The 18738-nt window shown below is 36.6% G+C and overlaps 1 protein-coding gene across 3 annotated transcripts in view; it reads left to right on the top strand.

The window, feature by feature from the left end:
* The window catches only part of LOC111080367 (protein tramtrack, beta isoform), a 70818-nt gene that overhangs the window by 6474 nt on the left and 45606 nt on the right, over positions 1-18738 (top strand). For all 3 annotated transcript variants that reach the window (XM_022375947.2, XM_022375948.2, XM_041595347.1), the window contains exon 2: positions 7760-8651. In XM_022375947.2, the coding sequence (XP_022231639.1) occupies positions 7828-8651 (824 nt within the window). In that variant the 5' untranslated portion in view covers positions 7760-7827. The remainder of the gene's footprint in view (positions 1-7759; positions 8652-18738) is intronic.

Below are 18738 nucleotides of genomic sequence, written 5' to 3'. Positions count from 1 at the left end.
AAATATTTATAAAATATATATATATTAAAATATTTTATAAGTAAATTTTTTTCTACATCAGTTATTTTCTTCTACAATGTAGATTACACATCTCCTCCGTCAGAGGGCGCGCGCTGCACGCATAAAAATGAGTGTTAGCGAGAGAGAGAATGTTAAGAGCTGGAAGAGGGTAGCCACGGCAAAACTTCTTCATTATGGCTATAATAATGATCCGATTTAAAACAGATTCGGCATTCTGGTAGATATGTTTATTTTTTACGCTTTGGTTTTCTCGTATCTTCAAAGTTGTGTATGCACAGCTTTTGGTTCTTTGCTTTTGTGGAAGGGGTAGAGGCGAAATTTAGAAATACTCTTGTAGCAGTTTGATATCACATGAGTGTGGAAATAAAATTTGGTTGCTCTAGCTTTTATAGTCTCTGAGAACTAGTCGACAAACAAGACGGACAGACAGCTATATCGATTCGGCTACTGATGCTGATTAAGAATATATATGTATATGTCGGATCATATTAATATTCCCAGTGTATTTTGGTCTGTCGGGTGCCTACGAATCCCCTTTTTGATTGTTCTCAGTGTATTATCACTGTTTCCTTTGTACTTCGCTCTTTGTCGTATGTTTCATCTCCTTGGCCGAGTTGCAGTTGTTTCTATGTCGGCCAGGTGTTCATTAGCGAGTGTATTCTTAGAAACTCGCTCGTAGATGATAAAAGGAGCGAGAGAAAGGGACGCACGTCGAGCGTGTTCCTCTGCGGTGATGAGTGTGAGGGAGGCAGATATAGAGACAAAGGGAAATTGCGTAACGTAATCTCGGAGCTCTGATTTGCAATACCGAGAAAGTAGTTGCGTTAGAGAGTTTGCCCACACCACGAGCCAAGCGGAGTAATTCTCTATTGACGTAGAACCCTAGTTAAAATGGCAGATCCAACCCAGGAAAATATTAATCCAACATCAGAAGTGGGATCTGTGTTAACTCCTGCTATATCTGTGGAGCAGTTGCGTGTTGTTATGGAGCTGGCCAAAGCTATGCAGGCAACGACTACACAAAAGACTGGCGTCACGCTTCCAAAATTTAATCCTGAGGCAGTGGGCGCTGACGACTCCCAATAGTGTGTTCCAAGGAGGCGACCGTTACCAAATCAGAAGCATTTCAGCAGAAGAGTATCAATCAGTGCTTTGTGTCAGAGCCTAAAGGAAGTATGACACAGCGAGGTCCGAACTTTCCAATTTGTTTTGACTCTGGCGCTGAATGCTCGTTTATGAGATGGAGTATTGGTAAAAATGTATCGGGGAAACGCATCAATAACATTGTAATGTTAAAGGGTATTGGCGATGCTGGTATATACAGCACATTGCAAATCTTAAGCACTGTTGTAATTAATGAAAATGTCCTTGAAATATTGTTTCATTCTGTACAAGATATAGAATTGCAGAATGATATTGTAATTGGACGAGAAATTCTTAAGCAAGGTCTTAATGTTTTACTTTCATTCGATTAATTTGAAACCTTGAAACCCAAATCTGTTAATATTTGTGCAGCTTATGAAATGCCAATTAGTCTATTTAATGTTAATACTGACCTGATTGATAATGACAAAGAAAAGTTGATTAAATTACTTGAACAATATTCTGCAGCTTTCATTGACGGAACGCCTTGCTCTTTTGTTAGTACTGGTGAAATGAAATTACGATTAATAGACTCAAACAAAACCGTGCAGCGGCGACCGTATAGACTCAGCCCTGAAGAAAAGCTAACGGTTCGGTCTCAGATAAGTGAATTAATAAAATGTAACATCATTAGACCCAGCTGTTCTCCGTACGCTAGCCCTATTTTGCTTGAAAAAAGAAAAAAAAAGTTCGGACCGAATTTGTGTCGATTACACTAGTCAACACGATTTTTCCTTAAGGAACAAAACGAACTTTTTCTTAAAGATTTGGGGCTTAGAAATGGTTTGATGATATTTGTTTTTTTCTATGGCAGAACTTTTTTTTAAAGAATTTTTGAAAACTATTATTTTTTTTTTAACCTTTTTTCAGAGGTAGCGCTTGTTTTTTTCACATAACTCTAGTATCTTACGTCTGGTTTTAAAGAACTTTGCTATTTTGAAAAGATAATTGAAACAGCTAGAAGTTGAGCCCAAACACTTTGTGATTTCAGCCACCGTCTGGGAAATATAAAGCATTGAAATGCAAAAATTATGATTTTTGTGCGGTATTTCTTACGAAATTCTGACTTTAAAAACTCAGGAAAAGTCGAAAAAAAATTATATCCTGTGTTCTCTATTTTTTTGTGTATAGGTGCATTAATTTCGTCGCTTAAGGTATCGCTCATTAAAATCTATGGAGAGACTTTGGAGCTAAAATTCGTTAACCAAACCTAAAATATGGAAAAAATGAACAAAAAATACCTTTTGGAAGGTTGCGAGCCCAACTGCCCATTGGGAACAAAGGAACGCGATCAGGTACCAAAAGGGCTGTACATTTGGTTCGACTTTTTCTGAGTTTTTAAAGTCAAAATTTCGTAAAAAATACCGCACAAAAATCATCGTTTTTGCATTTCAATGCTTTATATTTCCCAGACGGTAAGCTGAAATCACAAAGTGTTTGGGCTCAACTTCTAGCTGTTTCTATTAGCTTTTCAAAATAGCAAAGTTCTTTACAACCAGACGTAAGATACTAGAGTTATATGAAAAAAAACAAGCGCTGCCTCTGAAAAAAGCTTTAAAAAAAATACCAGACTTCAAAAATTCTTCAAAAAAAAGTTCTGCCATAGAAAAAAAACACTAATTCTTAAAGTCCCATATCTATCAGAAAAGTCGGTTTGGATCCTTGAGGAAAAAAAAAGTTCGATTTTGTCGAGTAGTGTTATCGAGAGCTAAACTCAAACATGGTTTCTGAAAAATACCCCTTGCCGCTCATCGATGACCAGATTGCCAGACTATGTGGAGCTAATTATTTTACTTGTTTAGACATGGCTAGCGGATATCATCAAATATCAATGCACCCTGATTCGGTAGAATACACTGCGTTTGTAACGCCAGAAGGTCAATACGAGTTTTTGAAAATGCCGTTTGGTTTGAAAAATGCACCATCCGTTTTTTAGCGTAGCGTCATGAATGCACCTGGTGCCTAAGCTCAGTCATACGTTATTGTTTACATGGATGATATTATGGTGGTGTCTATAATGTGTCCATACCTTTGAGTTGGGTCTGGAGAGATTAAAAATTGTTCTGGATATTTTGAATACGGCTGGATTCTTGTTCAACATTTCAAAGTGTAGTTTTCTTAAAACTGCTGTTCATTATTTGGGATATGAGAATCAGTTAGTAGCTTGAGACAATTCATCGGTTTGGCTTCATATTTTCGTAAATTTGTGCCTGGATTTTCAAAAATGATGAAGCCACTCTATTCTCTTACATCAGTGAAGGAAATCTGTTTGGATATTAAGAGTTTTTAATAGCCGTTGAAACTCGTTTGATTTTAAGAAAAAAGTCTAGCGTTTCAATGGGGAATGTACAATTTATTTTGTATTGGTAATGTAAAGTAGGCGTTAGTATGACCGATATGATAAAGCGATGCGATTGATACGAAGATTATCTCTCTACTAGCTACAAGTGCAAATGGGCCGACTTGCCAGCGCCCTATGCAGCAAGTGTTAAAGAGAGCGAAAACGAGCGATGAATGGAGAGCAGATCGGGGCAGATGCTTAGCCGAGCACGAACGTCATAGGGAACGCGAGAGACCAGCTTAGATGCTGCAACTGCAACAACAAAGCGAAGAAGGCGAGATAAAATGAAAGAGCGGCCGCTGCCGTGCTAGGCTTATGTAGGTAGGCTTATGTACAGTCCTTTAGCTTCGATATACAGTATAGGGAAGGCAATCGTATGGCCCATGTTGATTTTTTGTCAAGAAATCTAATTCATGCAAAACCCGATTCTATAAAATGTAAAATTCCTGAAAAACTAGTGAGACTGACAGAGATTTCCAACGATTGGCTCTTAGCTGAGCAGCGACTTGATTCAGATCTGATTGATATTGTTAACAAACTTAATGACAGTGAGCTGCTGAAGATTTGACAAAGACATACGAATTAAGAAAGGGTGTGTTGTTTCGCAAAATTCAAAGAAATAATAGAACGCGTTGTTTGCCCCTAGTACCACGTGCATTTAGATGGTCAGTAATAAATCAAGTTCATGAATCAATTATGCACTTAGGTTGGAGGAAAACGCTTGATAAAGTTTATCAATATTATTGGTTTCTTCACACGAGAGCTGTGTGACGGCTATGAAATCATCCATTTCTTTGTTTGGGGTTCCGACCCGAATCATTGCCGATCAGGGTAGATGTTTCACTAGTGCAAATCTATGGGTAAACGGTCAACTTGCAGCCGGTTGACCAAAACGACTCAAACCTAATTTTACCTGAAAAATACCGTTGCTGGTCCAATGCCAAAGGAACACGTTCAGGTACCAAATATGCAACCCCTTTCGTTTGCTTTGTTTTCAATTGGCAGTTGGGCCCGCAACCTTCCAAAAAGTATTTTTTGTCTATTTTTTAATTTTTGAGGTTTGGTGAACGAATTTTAGCTCCACCGTTTATCCATAGATTTTAATGAACAATACCTTAAACGACGCCAAATTAATGCGTCTATCTAAAACTAAAAATGAAAAAAAAATTTTTAAATACCAGACTTTAAAAAATTCTTAAAAAAAAAACTAAACCATAAAAAAAACCATAATTCGTTAAACATTTTTAAACCCCGAAATCTATAGGAAAAAGTAATTTTGGGCCACAGCCTAATTGTCGTGTTGACTAGTGTAATCAATGAATATACATATACCTACAAACATATGTATGTATATGGGTTACCTTACATGTGCATAGAATTGGCTTATATATTTACATATACATAAAGTCGCCGCTCATATTGGCTCCCGATTTAATATCGGTACCCAGGGAACACCACGAGGAGGCCAAAATTACATATGTATAAACACATACCAATTCTTTCAATATATGTAAAAATATATATAAAAAGAATGAAATATATATAGAAAAGTCCTATGAAAAAAAAGGAATTTATTGACAAAGTTGCAAAGTCGACGTCATTTGCACAAAAATGTACGTACATACACATTTAATTTAGTGTATACATGTCTTAAAGGAACATTTTCACACTTTCGATGGTATTTTTAGAAAATACTGTTAAAATGTAAAACCTAGTACTCAGATCCAAAAACTGTTTGCTAGTAAAAATATGTCATACATTCTTCTAGCGCCCAGTGGTGTTACCAGAGGTGTGCACTGCATTCTGTACGGTGACACTGCTCTGACAGCTGCTTGGTTTTGGTTAAAGTAAACCAAGTTAATGAAATGCACTTCTTCGGCTGGGGCCGCTCCTCTCCATGCATATCCTGGCCTTCCCAATATTTTATTGCCAAACGAATGTGTCTGGCTATCAGTAGCAGCAGATGCAGCAGATGGCGACGCCTCCAGTGCAACCGCCGCCGACCATGAAGAAAACATGTTTTCAAAACAATATTTGTTTTGAATTCATAAAAATGAATAAAAATAATCAATTATAATATCTATATATTTGTCCTTCATATAGCTGCCTCAATTAGATTCTATTTGTCTTCATTATTTAAATATTTCATTTGGTTTTTTGTTTTCATTTCGAAATGTTTACGTTTGTGTTTGCTAGCAGAAGATAAAACTGTATATTCCACAAGCGTTTTTGTGGACACACGAGTACAAGTCTGGGCGGTGGGTGCACAATAGTGAGTTGCAGATAGACTTCTCGAAACTGGCTGATCGACAATACGCACGTCTGTTCGTTGGTAGCATGAATTTCCACTGTGCTTATAACAGAATGTAAGTGCTTAATATCTAGTTAACATGATGCGAGATGATTGACTTGAAAACGAGAGCAGAGTGTGAGTATAAGAGGGGAGTACTTATGAGTGTTTGACACTACTAAGGGAAAGGTTGACCGAACAAGAACATTGATATCTTTCGGTAGGGGCTGGCAACATATCAACGTATACAAGCAAATACCCTCGGATACTCTTCTATTACCTACCGACCTTTTTTTGTTGAACTGAGTACTGCCTTCCGTACAGAGCCTAGAAATCAGTTTGTGCCCGAAAAAAATTCTTATCGGTTTCAGACGAATATCAACCCTGATTCTGTTCTCGAGCTGTTTTTTTGGATCTGAGTACTAGGCTTAAGCAAAATCAGTATGGCATTATAAAGTTTGGAATGTGCTCTGAAAATTTTAAGATCAATTTTTTTTATTTTTGGCCTATGGCAGCACCATCACCCACTGTGCATCGGTATGATTTTTTTTAGAGTAAATGTACCGCATTTTATGTATCACCAGGAAATATTTAATTGGTATGGTATTTAATTCCAATTTTGCTATGAACAATGCTTAAAACGACGCCTTTTTAATGCATCTATACACAAAAAATATAAGGACACAGGCTACAATTTTTTTCGACATTCCCTGAGTTTTTAAAGTCAAATTAAAAAAAAACGTACCGCACAAAAATCATCAATCATCATAAACATTTGAAAGTTTAATATTTCCCTGGTGGTAAGCTGAACCACAAAATGCTTAGGTCCAATTTAAAGTTGCATTTATTAGCAATTCAAAACGAAAAATGGCATTACAACGAGATATAAGTTACTTAAGTTTTGTAAAAAAGCACTACCTCTGAAAAAAAGAAAGAACATTTTTTTTAATTCTTTAAATGAAAGTTCTGCCATAGAAAAAAATTAGAATTCTTAAAAAAAATTTAAAGCCCTAAGTCTATCAAAAAAAGTAGGTTTGTTTCGAAGGGTAAATAAAAAGTTTAATTTTGTCGAGTAGTGTTATCACCGGAGCAACTATGGAATACTAAGTCATTTTTCTTTATTCTAGCTATAATAATGATCCGATCTGAACCACATTCAACAATCTATAGTCTATGGCAAGATATGGTCATTCTTTACCATAATTTGTTTTCGGTTTTTTCGTATCTTCAAAATTGTGGAAGCCACAGATTTTCGTCCCTTGTGTGGGCTGATAGGGCGGGGCGAAGTTGTATCACTTGTATCAGTGTAATATCACATGAGTCTAGAAACAACATTTGTTTGCTCTAGCTCTTATAGTCTCTGAGATCTAGGCGCTCATCGGGACGGACAGACAGACAGGCTATATGGACTCGGCTATTGATGCTGATCAAGAATATATATAATATAGAAACGTCAGAAACGTTTCCTTCTGTGCGTCACACTCATCCAATCTAACCACAAATTTAATATACCCCTTTGAGTATCGGGTATAAAAATTAGATTCAGTTTCGAACTCAACAAATGTGGACTTATTCTTTAAGTTCTTAACACCTAAAATAAATAAGTTTGAGTTAAGGTTAAGAAAATTTTGAAAGTAACTTTCATTAAAATTTTTTATTAGCGATAAGCAGCAGACATAATTTTGTTGGTACCTATAACTTAGTACTGTTATATTATGATTTTGAATTATTTTTTTGTACCAATCCAAAGGTTCCATTGAATTATTGTCAGTCATTTTAAGATATAATATAAGTACGGGCACTTGTTGTGTAGGTCCAGGTTTAGGTTATTTTTGGTTTGCACTAATGTAATATGTTGGTGTATTAGTGGTATCCATTATGTGGGGATAAGGTGGATCCCCGATTTTATCACGGTTTATGCTTAACTCTGGACTTAATATTATTTAATATTCATTTTGTTACAGGTTAAAAAAGGATACAAATTTGGTATATAGCACAAACTGCATAGCTTAGTGAGTTGAGGTTAAGCAAAATGAACGCAGTCTCTCAAGAATTTTGCGTACGCTGGAACAGCCATCTTGGTAGTATTGGAGCCGCTTTTCCACAGCTTTTAGCCGGACAGAGGTTTGTCGATGTAACACTGGCCTGTGAAGGTCACCAGTTGCATTGTCACCGTCTAGTGCTGGCCGCATGTTCCACATACTTTGAAGCCATACTGGCGGAAAATCCCTGTAAGCATCCCGTTATAATTTTACCAGGAGAGATCAAGCTCTGGGAGATTCAGGCGCTTGTAGATTTTATGTATAAGGGAGAGGTAAATGTCACGCAAGCCGGTCTGGGCCAATTGCTTCGATGTGCCGAACAGCTTCGAATACGCGGTCTATACGGGTCAGAGGCAGCAATAAACTACAATCATCTTCAACAGATGAGGAAGGAAACTGTCAAAGACGTAGCCCCAGTCATCACGAGACTTAATAATATAGACGTGACTGAAACTGAAGATGCATCCACAAATTCAATTGCCTCTACGACCACGCCAGCACAGACAGCCAAACAGCACCACCACCAACAACAACAACTAACACTGCAAAAGCAGCACAAGGAACTGCGTCAACGTCAGCAAGCAAATGGTAGTAATACCCTGCAGCTACAGAAATCACTTCTGCATCAACCACAACAGGCTCCAAATACCGCCCCCTCAGCAACAGCTTCCAACAACTCAAATTTACCGACCGAAGACGAGTACGCGGATGATACCTCTAATAATTGGAACACATATAATGATCATTGCGAAGACTATAGCCTATCCGCAACAACTGAAAAAAAAAAATCACAGATGTTTCTCCTCCAGACAAGGTTTGTGATCAATTTTGCTAGATTTGTAAGATTATAATATTGTACGGGGATCTTTATATTTTTTTGGACTAGCAGTGAAAATTAACAGATATTATTGAAAATGCTTTTATTTGCTTTTATAAATTTGCTCTATGAAGATGAATACCTAGTTTCAAACACACTTTTGGCACTCAGAAGGCAGAATTTCTAAGACTCTTGTTTTTATCCGCATTTTCCGGTGTCGAAAAACGTTGACCACGCAATACGCATGTTTTTTGCAATTTTCCTTTTATGCTCTGTACTCGATCATTTTAGGGATATATTATACTACTCGACAAAATCGGTCTTTTACATTCCTCAAGGAACCAAACCAACTGTTTCTGATATATTTGGGGATTTACAATTTTTATACTCGTACTCAAAAAGAGTCAAAAGGTATATTAGATTACCACAAATACCAGTGGATGTGTGTAACGCACAGATGGAAACGTTTCCGACCTCATAAAGTATATATATTATTGATCAGCATCAATAGCCGAGTCGATAGAGCCATGTCTGTCTGTCCGTCTGTCCGTCCGTCCGTCTTGTTTGTCGCCTGGATCTCAGAGACTCAACGAGCTAGGGCAACCAAATTTGGTTTCCAGACTCATATGATATCCCACTCCTACAAATGTATTTTAAAATTTCGCCCCGCCCCCTTCCGGCCCCACAAAGAACAAAAATCTGTGGCAATCACAATTTTAAAGAAACGATAAAACTGAAAGCGCAGTATCGTAAAGAATGACCATATCTACGAGATTCATATCATATCGGATCATAATTATAGCCAGAGTGAAAAAATTAATTTTCAGTTGTTTGCCCCGCCTCCTATAGCAAGAGGCCCGCTACTCATTCTCTTTCTCGCTCGCACACTCTGCCTCGGTATGTACGCGAGCGCACTCTATCGGAGGAGATTTAAAATCTAAATGATAACAGATAACACTACTCGACAAAATTACAACAATCAGTAATTTTTAGTCTTTTCAGTCAATTCTAAGGATATACAAACTTTTTTATTTGGTGTTATGTTGCTACAAGTTTTTAAACATAAGTGATACATTTGGTTTGCTAATGCTTGTTAACGTTTTTTAAAATAATTTAAGTTTTCTGGCTGTCTTCCTTTTGTATTCGAACCAGATTCTCTTATGAGATTCCACACATAGTCGCCCATCATGTTATCATTCCTAACACCTTGATAACGTTGTTCCATATATTTAAATTGTTGATGAAATCTATCTGTCTCCGTGTTCATCATTAACGTCGCCTAGGTTTGTCGGAAAAAAGTCCAAGTGGGACTGCAGGAAATGGACTTTTAGTGACATATTTGCCCCGATTTTTTTATAATTCTTAATTAGCTCTTGGACGATATTAACATAATCATCAGACTTGCTGTTTCCAAGAAAGTTTGTTACTACCATTCGGAATGAGTTCCAAGCTGCTTTTTCATTCTTAGGTAACATATTTGGAAATCCATCATCTTTTAGTTGTTTTTTTATTTGGGGACCATCAAATACTCCTTCTTTCACTTTTGCCAGCGATAGAAGTGGAAAAACAGCTTTTAGGTAACGCATTGATTCGCCTTCCTTATCCAGTGCTTTAACAAAATTTTTCATTAGTCCCAGCTTAATGTGTAATGGTGGTAAAAAAACGTCTTTAAACTTCACGAGAGCTGAATTCTGTATGTTGTAATTTTCCAAAGTATGTTCCTCCCGTTTTGGCCAGAGTTTTCTTGAGTAATGCTTTTCTCTAGATCTACTATCCCATAGACACAGGAAGCAGCAGTATTTTGTGTAACCACCTTGCAATCCAGTTAACATGGCTACGACTTTTAAGTCACATGCGACCTTCCACTGGTGTTCTTTATATTTAATATTTTCAAACAATTTAGCCATTGTTTGATATGTTTCCTTCATATTAACAGCATGTGCGATGGGAACAGACGGCTTTTGGTTTCCATTATGTAGCAAAACAGCCTTTAAACTTTACTTCCTTGAATAAACCAAAAATGTCGTGGCAAATGCACATATGATCTTTCGTCGTATAAAATTGTGCGTGTGCCAAATGACGCGTCCGGAAATGGGTTATGTTGACGATTTCCTTTAATAAGCCGGAATCTTACTTACCACATTATGTAGCAAAATGAGTCTGCTTGGAAAGCACATGAAAATGATCGGCCAGAGGTATCCATGACAATTGATTTTAATTAATTGTAAGATGTTTTGGTAAACAGACGATCGTATTCTGAGGGAAGTCAGAACTACACTAAGGCACAGACACTATAGGCACAGAGTTATATATCCATGACTATGATTAGGTAGACGCGACGAGATCCAATTTGTGTGGACCTGCACTTGTGAGAATATAAAGGAAACATTTGACCTGAATAGGTATCCTACCTCAGATAACGAAAAAAGGAACTGTCAACAACATTTCATACCAAAGGAACGCGATCAGGTACCAAATGTACAACCCTTTTTCGTTTGCTTTGTTCCCAATTGGCAGTTGGGCCCGCAACCTTCCAAAATGTATTTTTTGTTAAATTTGTAATTTTTTAGGATTGGTTAACGAATTTTAGCTCCAAAGTCTCTCCATAGATTTTAATGAGCGATACCTTAAACGATGCCAAATTAAGGCACCTATACACAAAAAATTGAGGTCACAGGATATCATTTTTTTTCCTTCTTTTCCTGAGTTTTTAAAGTCAAAATTTCGTAAAAAATACCGCACAAAAATCATCATTTTTGCATTTCAATGCTTTATATTTCCCAGACGGTAAGCTGAAATCACAAAGTATTTGGGCTCAACTTCTAGCTGTTTTAATTATCTTCTCAAAATAGCAAAGCTCTTTACAACAATAAGATACTAGAGTTATGTGAAAAAAACAAGCGCTACCTCTGAAAAAAGCTTAAAAAAAATACCAGTTTTCAAAATTTCTTTAAAAAAAAGTTCTGCCATAGAAAAAAAAAATATATCATCAAACCATTTCCAAGGCCCAAATCTTTAAGAAAAAGTTCGTTTTGTTCCTTGAGGAAAAATCGTGTTGACTAGTGTAACAGATGTATCAAAAAAATTTAAAATGTAACATTTACAGTACTCAGATCGAAAAAAGCACCTCGCGAACAGAATCAGGGTTGATATTCGTATGAAACCGATAAGAAATGTTTTACGGCAAAAACTGTTTTCTAGGCTCTGTACGGAAGGCAGTACTCAGATCAAAAAACAAAAAGGATGGTATATACTGGAAAATTATCCGAAATATATGCTTGTTTTTTTGGTATGTTTCGACCCACCTCGAAAAAGATATCAATTTGATATAATTTGCCAGCAAACACGAAGCAAACATTGCAATAAGAATAAATAGAACCTAGCTAATGCAGTATTAAATGAATGACAATTATATGAATATTATAATTTATTATTTATATTAATTTTCATAAATATAAAACATATATTGTTTTCAAAACATTTTTTCTTCACGGTGTCCGGCACGGGATGCGTCGCCATCTGCTGCTGCTGATAGTCAGACACATTACCTTGCCAATAAAATATTGGGGAGCCAAGGATATGGCTGGGGAAGAGCGGCCGCAGCCGAAGAAGTGCATTTTATTAACTTTCAACAAAACCAAGCAGCTGTCTGAGCAAAGTAACCGTTCGGAATTCAGTGCACACCTCTGGTCGCACACTGGCTGCTCTAAGAATATATGACATTCGTTTGCTGGCAAACAGTTTTTCGATCTGAGTACTAGGCTTTAATTCTAAAATTCTAGAAAATCATAAGCTCAAAAATGTATATACTGACTGAGTACGGGTATAAGTAGAGTCGCGTCCCCAGAAGCCACTCACACGTTCCTTCTCGTTTAAAGTACTATGGTTTTTTTTTCTATGGTAAAACTTTTTTTGAAGAATTTTTTAAAACTGGTATTTTTGTTTATGCTTTTTTTAGAGGTAGTGGTTCTTTTTTTCACATAACTTAAGTATGTTACATCTGGTTTTAAGGAGCTTTGCCGTTCTGAAAATCGAATTGATGCAGAAATTGGACCCAAGCACTTTGTGGTTTGATCTTACCGTTAGGGAAATATTAAGCTTTCAAATGCAAAAATGATGATTTTTGTGCGGATTTACAAACGAAGGTAAGATACCTCCGAAAAAAATCTTAAAAAATACCAGTTTTTTAAAATAAAAAAATAAAAAAGATCTGCCGAAGAAAAAAACGAATTTATTTTTAACCATTTTTAAAGCCCAAAATCTATAAAAAAAAAATGTTGGTTTGGTTCGAAGTGATAAAAATATAAAATAACAATATAAATAATAATAATATAATATATAATTATTATTAATTGATAATATATAAAAGAGAATAATAATATAAATATATAAAATAATAATATAAATATATAAAATAATAATATAAATATATAAAATAATAATATAAATATATAAAATAATAATATAAATATATAAAATAATAATAAAAATAATAATAATATAATAATACTCAACAAAATTGAAATTTTTATTTGCCAGCAAACGAATGTCATATATTCTTAGAGCAGCCAGTGTGTGACCAGAGGTGTGCACTGCATTCCGAACGGTTACTCTGCTCAGACAGCTGCTTGGTTTTGTTGAAAGTTAATAAAATGCACTTCTTCAGCTGGGGTCGCTCTTCCCCAGCCATATTCTGGGCTCCCCAATATTTTATTGGCAAGGTAATGTGTCTGACTACACTAGTCAACACGATTTTTCCTCAAGGAACAAAACGAACTTTTTCTTAAAGATTTGGGGCTTAGAAATGGTTTGATGATATATTTTTTTTTTTTCATGGCAGAACTTTTTTTAAAAGAATTTTTGAAAACTGGTATTTTTTTTTAAGCTTTTTTCAGAGGTAGCGCTTGTTTTTTTACATAGCTTTAGTATCTTACGTCTGGTTGTAAAGAACTTTGCTATTTTAAAAAGATAGTTAAAACAGCTAGAAGTTAAGCCCAAACACTTTGTGCGGTATTTTTTACGAAATTTTGACTTTAAAAACTCAGGAAAAGTCGAAAAAAAACGATATCCTGTGTCCTCTATTTTTTTGTGTATAGGTGCGTTAATTTGGCGTCGTTCAAGGTATCGCTCATTAAAATCTATGGAGAGACTTTGGAGCTAAAATTCGTTAACCAAACCTAAAATATGGAAAAAATGAACAAAAAATACCTTTTGGAAGGTTGCGGGAAATTGCAATAGTTTGCTTCGTGTTTGCTGGCAAAATATATCAAATTGATATAACTTTCTAGGTGGGTCGAAACATACTTTTCCAGTATTTACCGACTTTTTTGTTTTTTGATCTGAGTACTGCCTTCCGTACAGAGCCTAGAAAACAGTTTTTGCCGTAAAACATTTCTTATCGGTTTCATTCGAATATCAACCCTGATTCTGTTCGCGAGGTGTTTTTTTTCGATCTGAGTACTAGGCTTTAGGCTGTGAACCAAAACGACTTTTTCTGATAGACTTCAGGATTTGAAAATTTTTGTAGTACTTTATTTTTTTTATGATGTTAATTTTTTTTTAAGAATTTTTTAAATCTGGTATTTTTTTAATTTATTTTTATTTATTTATTTATTTATTGACTAGCAACTATCTGCTAACATACATTATGATTAAAATTAAAGGAAAAAAAAGTGGATATAGGAAATAATTAAAAATTAGTGGATTGTAAGAACAGGTATATCTTACTGGCTATAATTTTAAGGGATAATTCAGGGGATAGGGTAGGTCTAAGGGGTACAGAAAAGTCAAGCAGGACAAGAAGTGCTTCTGAGTCAACAAACCCAACTAGGAGCTTGTGTACAAACATAACGCCGTTACAAATTCTGCGATGGCGCAATGAAGGGAGGTCTAAAACTCGAGAATGCACTGTTGCTTATTGTAGTGTGGACTCCACACACAAGAAAAATATTCCAAAATCGGACGAACCAAGGAGTCGTACAGTGTTTTGGTGACATACGGGTCATCAAACTCCTTGGACCAACGCTTTATAAACGCTAGAACACCCTTAGCTTTATTTACAGCTGCAGCTATATGGCTATTAAAACACAGTCTATGTTCGAAAAGAACTCCAAGGTCATTAGAACTCGAAATTCGTTCGAGTGCATGAATTCCTAGAGCGTACGAGACAAAATGTGGAGCGCGACGGTAAAAAGTCATAAGTTTGCATTTAGAAAGGTTCAGAAAGAGGAGATTTGTTGAACACCAAATTTGCAACTCGTTTAGGTCGAGTTGAAGGCGTTTGTGCAGGTACCAATCAGAGATAGATTTTAACATCGTCAGCGTGCATTAGTGTAGCGGAGTACGTTATAACTTGAGGAAGGTCATTCACAAATAGTAAGCGTAGAACGTCCGTACATCCATCCTCGTTATCTTTTCTCAATATGTCAGCAAACAATGATCAGGCAATTGCCGATCTTTTTGCCAAATTTTTCCAAACAACCTATTCTCATGAAAGCTACTCTGGTCAGCCGTATCCATACAGTTTACCAAGGTCGAATGGCATCTTCAGCCCCTTGTTAAATGAAAGCTCACTGCTTCATGATCTTCGACTAGTTTAGCCGGTGTTTTCACCAGGTCCCGACGGAGTTCCCGGCTGTGTACTCAGGTACTGTTCCGACGCTCTGTGTGGACCCTTGCTTAAACTATTCACCCTATCTATTAACTCTTCATGCTTCCCCCCATCTGGAAGGAATCTTTTATTATTCCGCTCCATAAGAAAGGTAGCAAGTCTGATGCAAATAATTATAGGGGTATATCTAAGTTATCCGCTATTCCTAAAATGTTTGAAAAAATTTTAACTCCGCACTTGCAACATCTCTGCAAATCACTTATATCTCCGTTCCAGCACGGATTTATAAGGCGACGATCAACGACCACAAATTTATTAGAGTTTACCTCTTTTATCATTAAAGGCTTTCAAGGTAACTTGCAGACGGATGTCATTTACACTGATTTTAGTAAAGCATTTGATTCTGTAAACCATTCCCTTTTAGCACAAAAACTTGACCTTTTAGGGTTTCCGCCTAATCTCTTGAGATGGCTACCTTTGTTCTAGGTCTCAAAGAGTCCTCTTCAAAAACTCCTTCTCTTCACCTGTTTAGGTTACTTCTGGAGTACCACAGGGCAGCCATCTAGGCCCCCTACTATTCACACTCTTTATTAATGATCTGCCTTCAGTATTAACAAACTCTCGAGTACTCATGTATGCGGATGATGTTAAACTTTGTGTCCAGTATAAGGACATTTCATTTCACTCTCGCTTGCAATCCGATCTCAATAACTTTCAATCATGGTGTTGTGCAAATATGTTACACCTAAATGCCTCGAAATGCAAAGTAATGACATTTCATCGCTCCAGCCCCCTATTGGCTCCTTATAGCCTCTGCGGTGGTTCTCTTGAGAGAATTACCTTGGTTGATGATCTTGGTGTTAAATTAGACCCAAAGTTGAAGTTTTCTGAACACATTTCTACCATGGTAAATAAGGCCATGGGTGTGCTTGGGTTTATAAAGAGGTGGTCAAAGGAATTTGACGACCCCTATATAACGAAGACTCTCTATATCTCGCTTGTTCGTCCGATTTTAGAATACGGCTCTTGTGTATGGTGCCCCCAGTACAAAGTACACCAGGACCGTATAGAATCAGTCCAGAAAAACTTTTTACTTTTTGCTCTGCGTGGCCTTAACTGGGATGCAGGTGTGAGACTGCCATCTTATCCTCGTAGATTGCTTTTAATAAACCTTCCAACCTTAGTTAGTCGTAGAAAAATGCTTGGTGTGATTTTTATGCACAACCTGATCAAGGGTGATGTAGATAGCCCTGACTTGTTGAGCCGCATAAACTTTACGATTCCTATTAGATCCACTAGAAACTTCATTCCTCTTTTCCTTCCGCTTTGTAGATCGAATTATTCCTTGCACGAACCATTTAGGGTACTTTGCTCGGACTTCAATTCCCTTTACCACATAATATCAACTACTAATTCCCTTCCTCTTCTTAAATCACTAATACTAACATACCTTTCCCGTAATTAGTTATATTTTTTAGCTATCTTTGCATGCTTAGCTCTTTGAGTTGTGTTTAGCTCTAATTTTCCTCGAATTTTAGTCTAACACCTATCTTTCCTGCATGCTCGCGATCGGTTCGGTAACACGCGTCGCGCGTCATGCGGCAGCGCCCCTCGGTCGGTTGGGCGGGAGGAAGGCTGCGTTTCTGCCTGGGTTCCGCGCGTAACAGGCTTCGGCTTGGTGTCGCATGGGCCACTTGATGGTGCAGTCATTGCATATCAACGTCCAGACAAGAAATAAACAAAAGTGGACTACCTTGTGGCACTCCTGATATAACATTAACGACATTCGACAACACATTAGTAAACAAAACACGTTGTGTGCGGTTAGAAAGATATGACGAAATCCAGATTAGAAGATTAGTGGGGAAACCAATTAAAGAAAGATTGTAAATGAGCAAAGAATGGTTCACGGAGTCGAAAGCCTTGCTAAAATCCGTGAAGCAACTGAAAATTAATTTCTTCATTCTGGCTATAATTATGATCCGATCTGATTCAGATTTGGCAATCTGGTAGATATGGGCATTCTCTACGATACTGCGTTATTAGTTTTTTCGTATCTTTAAAAAATGTGCCTGCCACAGATTTTCGTCCTTTGTGTTGGCGGAAGGGGGCGGGGGGAAATTATGAAATACACTTGTAGCAGTGTGATATCACATGAGTCTGGAAACCAAATTTGGTTTCTCTAGCTCTTATAGTCTCTGAGATCCAGGCGCTCATCAAGACGGACGGACGGACAGACGGACATGGCTATATAGACTCGGCTATTGATGCTGATCAAGAATATATATACTTTATGGGGTCGGAAACGTTTCCTTCTCTGCGTTGCACACATCCACTTTTACCACAAATCTAATATACCCCTTAACTCTTTTTTGAGTACGGGTATAAAAATGCTGTTGGCATAAGGTACATGGTAGGGATACGGAGTAGATGCATGGTAGATATGTGACGAGTACGTTGATTGGAAGAAGGTGGCAAATAAATTTGCAATACCAGCAGCAGAAGATTCAGATTTGTTTTGATAATGGAGGGATGGAGGAAATGCATTGGACTTACGTTTAGAATTAACGAACGAATAGAATTTTTTTGGATCACTACGAAAATGTTAACTACATCGGGAAAGGTATTGATTATAACAAAGACTATTTCATGGTTTTTTTCAGAGGTAGTGCTTCTATTTTTCACACAACTTAAGTATCTTATATCTGGTCGCCTAATTAATGCGTCTATCTAAAACAAAAAACGCATGCCAAGAATTATTTTTCTTTCGACTTTTAACTAATTTTTAAAGTCAAAATTTCGAAAAAAAAAAAATACCGCAAAAAATTAGGAAATTTGAATTTGAAAGCTTAATATCTTCCAGGCGTTAAGCTGCAGATACAAAGTGTCTGGGTCCGATTTATAGCTGCATTTCTCAGCTTTTTTTTGTCAGAACTGCAAAGTTCTATGCAACCAGATATAAGATACTTAAGTTATGTGAAAAATAGAAGCACTACCTCTGAAAAAACAAAACATTAAAAAATACCAGACTTTAAAAATTTCTTTAAAAAAAAAACTAAACCATAAAAAAACCATAATTCGTTAAACATTTTTAAACCCCGAAATCTATAAGAAAAAGTCATTTTGGGCCACAGCCTAATTTTCGTGTTGACTAGTGTAATCAGGTAGGCATCGGTTTTCGCTATCACAAAAAAAATGCGATTTACTTCTCAAAACGAAAAGTCAGGCGCTCCCGCACTCGTAAAACGCAAGACTTCCGTTTTCAAAACGGCAACAAATTCTCGCCGAAATGAAAAGTAAACGGCTTTTTATACATCTAAACAAATCTTAATTGCAAAAGGAAAAAAATAGATTACTTAATGATGCATTGACATGAATTTGACACCATTACCAGCGCAATTGAGCTTGTGCCCTTTTTATAAATAATTTTTATTTTAACCAACCTAAAAAAAAAGATCTAAAAAAATTGGTCAG

The sequence above is a fragment of the Drosophila obscura genome, unplaced genomic scaffold (genome assembly GCF_018151105.1).
Source record: "Drosophila obscura isolate BZ-5 IFL unplaced genomic scaffold, ASM1815110v1 contig_58, whole genome shotgun sequence".
In the NCBI taxonomy this organism is placed as follows: Eukaryota; Metazoa; Arthropoda; class Insecta; order Diptera; family Drosophilidae; genus Drosophila; species Drosophila obscura.
This window is presented reverse-complemented; position numbering and strand designations above follow the sequence as displayed.